Genomic DNA, 3610 nt, shown 5'->3' on the forward strand with positions numbered 1-3610 from the left:
ATTATGTATTTTAATCATCGAATATCAACTTAGTTTCATCATGATAATAATACTCTTTAGACTATAAAATCCAAAACTACCATCCTATTTTAAACCTAGAAGGAAGAATACTTATACCTTAAAAAGAATTTAAAAAAACATTATTTTTGAAAAGGATTGAAAGAAACCTAATTTAATTATGAGTATAATAATTAGAATTATTAAGGAATGAATAAAGTGGCAAGAGAATCTATCTGTCAGCTATCTCTATACATTGGTGTATGTTTCATTTCTCTTTAGGTGTGGTCAAGAAATTGGTCTACAATTACAAAGAAACCTCACGTGCAATAGGCTGTAGCTTTTTGTCTTTGTATGTGTTTGATTGAAACTTTGATACAATCCTATTTATAAAACCCTCCAACCTCTCTTCACAACAAAACCATAATAAAAAGGGTCACTTTGTTTTCTCTTTTGAGACTCTTATGTTCTTCTCTTTCCCCTCTCTCTCACTCTTGTATAATTTTTCTTAGTTTCAATGGCACTTGAAACCGTTGTTTTTCCTCAAGATCCATTCAATTATAGTTTTAAGGATAATAATTACTTCAACTTATTAAGTAATGACTATGGTAATAGTACTTTACAAGCTGAAGAACAAGAGAATGTTCTCCTAGGAATCATCAACAACAACAACAACAACAACGTAGTACAACAACAACAACAACAACAAAATCTCCATGCAAATTGGGATTCTTGTTCTGTTAAGGATCAATGGGAATATTCACACTCTTCTTCTCCTGAAATCTGCACCGTTGATCAAACTATCAAAGCTCCAACGGAATCAGCTACAGAAACTGCCACGTGTCGGAGAAAACGACGTCGTATTAAGAGTGCGAAGAACAAAGAGGAAATTGAAAACCAAAGGATGACTCATATCACTGTTGAAAGAAATCGTAGAAAACAAATGAATGAGTACTTGAACGTGCTAAGATCTTTGATGCCTTCTTCTTATGTTCAAAGGGTTAGTTTCAATTCAAATCACTAATTAATTAATTACTTACTTTTCTTCTAATTCATTATTTTATTAAACAAATCATGACATAGTATGACATGACATGAGATGAGTTCTCAACTAATCACAATTTTATTTTTAACTTTACTTAACTAAGGTTAACTTTTCATCATCACTTTTTATAAATCAGATATATCGGAATATTTTTCTCTGATTTTATTTATAAAGAAAAATTATTTTTCAGATATATTGAATAACTAATGTATTTAGATAATATATTACTTTTTTTAATTAATTTAAAAAATAAATTTTTTTTTATTAATATAATGATTCTGTCTATTTAAATTTTAACATTGATACATTATTAATACTGCGATAGCTCGTCTTATACGCTTTTAAAAGACGGTCAGACTAATTATTTATGTGTATATTTGGAAAATAGGGTGACCAGGCTTCAATTATTGGGGGAGCAATAAACTTTGTAAAAGAGTTAGAACAACTTTTACAGTCGATGGGGGGCCAGAAGAAAACGAAGGAAAACATATCCTTAAATGGACAACCTTTTTCTGAGTTTTTCACTTTTCCTCAGTACACAACTCACAACAACAATAACAACAAACTTACTATGGAACAAAAACAATGTGCTGTGGCAGACATTGAAGTCACCATGGTAGATACTCATGCCAACATCAAAATACTGTCCAAGAAACAAACCGGACAGCTTATGAAAATTGTTGTTGGGTTGCAAAATCTTAGACTCACCATTCTTCATCTCAATGTCACTACTCTTGATCAAATGGTTCTTTACTCAGTCAGTGTCAAGGTTAGTTTGGCATCTCCATTTAAATAATTTTAATTAGTAATTAGCCGATTTTAAAAACTGTCTGCGACTGTGAAAATGACCACGACAAAACTGCTGATACTGACACTAATATCACCATTTTTATGTCAAACAAAAAATTGTAATCAATTTATCAATCAAAATCGCAAAAATCTTTAGGCCGTCCGAAATTTTTCTAAACTAGGTAATTTGTGGTAATTTAATTTTAATTAATTTATGTTTTGATTGGAGCAGGTAGAGGAGGGGAGTCAGCTGAATAGTGTGGATGAAATTGCGGCTGCTGTGAATCAACTATTAAGGACAGTTCAACAAGAGTTGGCTTATCAATGAACTTGACAAAATTAATTTTAATTTCTTGCTTAATTTATTTTAAAATTTTCACAATCAAACCTTCTCCTTTGTGCCAATTATAATGGAGAGGTTAATGTGTGTGTAGAAGTTTAATTATTGTCTCCTAATCTTTTATCTAATAATAACATTTGTGGCTAATAACTTCAATACCTAGTTGAAATGTGTTAATTAGGCTCTATGTACAACAAGTCTATGTGAATTATAAGTCTATAGTAATGCTTGATTAAAGTTGACATTTTAGGTTATTATGAATCATAATTAATCAATATGGACTTTTTGATGGTCTACATATGGATCTATATATGCCTTAGGCTATTAAAAGTCCGTGATGTGTGTGTTTAATTATTGTGTAATTTAATTAGATCTTGATATAGCTCAAATATTAGTGAATTAAGGGTTTTTCTAATCTATGTAACCTTACCTAGAATAAGAACAATTAATATATTATTTCCTTCCATAAAAGTATCATATTAATTATTTTTCTTTTGAAAAGTAATCTTTTATATTTTTTCTCTCCCACCTAATTAATGGATCAACATAAATAATAATTAATATGGTAATTTATATTTAAAAAGTGGTGTATTAATGGTCCCTTATCCTATGCAATGTTGCATAGGTTAAAAAAATCTTAAGGGTCTGTTTGGTTCAAATGAGGGGGAGGGGAGGGGAGGGGAGGGGAGGGATTTCAATGGAGGGAAGAGAAGGGGAGGGGAGGAGAGAGATTTTTTGTAATTATATATATTTGGTTCAAACGAGGGGAGGGGAGGGATTTTAATAATAATTTACAATTTTATCCTTGTAATTTTATATATGTGATATGATATTCAATTGTAAAAATTTCATAAATATTTTCTTGGAAATAATATTTGTATAACTGAGTGACTAAAAAGTCATAACTTATAGCATAATATTAAAAAAAATTGAGTACACTTGATTCGTATTATATCTCTCGACACAAAATAAACTATGCGTTGATAACAACTTTTGAATACATAAAATAAATTATAATAAAACACAAAAAATTATAGTAGATATATTTTTTATTAAATAAAAATAATTTGAAAGTGAAGAATAACTATAATAAATTGATGGAAGACTTGGAAGCAAGAGGTAAACAATCACAAAAAGAAAAGTAGTAACATGAAAAGAAAATAATATTTTTATAATAATAAAATAAAATTGAGGATATTTTAGTAAATATATTAATTTAATTAATATTAAAACTCAGATTCCCTCCCCTCCGAATCCTCCGATTCGGGGAAACGCAAAAAGTATCATTTGGAGGAATTTTGCTCTCTTCCCCTCCCCTCCTCCCCCTCCTAAAAATTAAACCAAACACATTTCATTTTAAATATTTCCTCCACTCCCCTCCCCTCGCTCTACCTCGAACCAAACACATCATAAAATTAATTTATGCTTCGATAACACTA

General features: G+C 29.8%; 1 protein-coding gene across 1 annotated transcript; it reads left to right on the top strand.

Annotated features, from left to right (window-relative positions):
* The first annotated feature begins 404 nt into the window (after positions 1-404).
* On the top strand, positions 405-2534 carry LOC131655383 (transcription factor bHLH94-like). The gene is made up of 3 exons (XM_058925267.1): positions 405-997; positions 1431-1811; positions 2064-2534. The coding sequence occupies exons 1-3, from the start codon at positions 515-517 to the stop codon at positions 2157-2159; spliced, it is 960 nt and encodes a 319-aa protein (XP_058781250.1). The 5' UTR covers positions 405-514; the 3' UTR covers positions 2160-2534.
* The last annotated feature ends 1076 nt before the right edge of the window (positions 2535-3610 follow it).

This window comes from Vicia villosa, linkage group LG3 (genome assembly GCF_029867415.1).
Source record: "Vicia villosa cultivar HV-30 ecotype Madison, WI linkage group LG3, Vvil1.0, whole genome shotgun sequence".
NCBI lineage: Eukaryota > Viridiplantae > Streptophyta > Magnoliopsida > Fabales > Fabaceae > Vicia > Vicia villosa.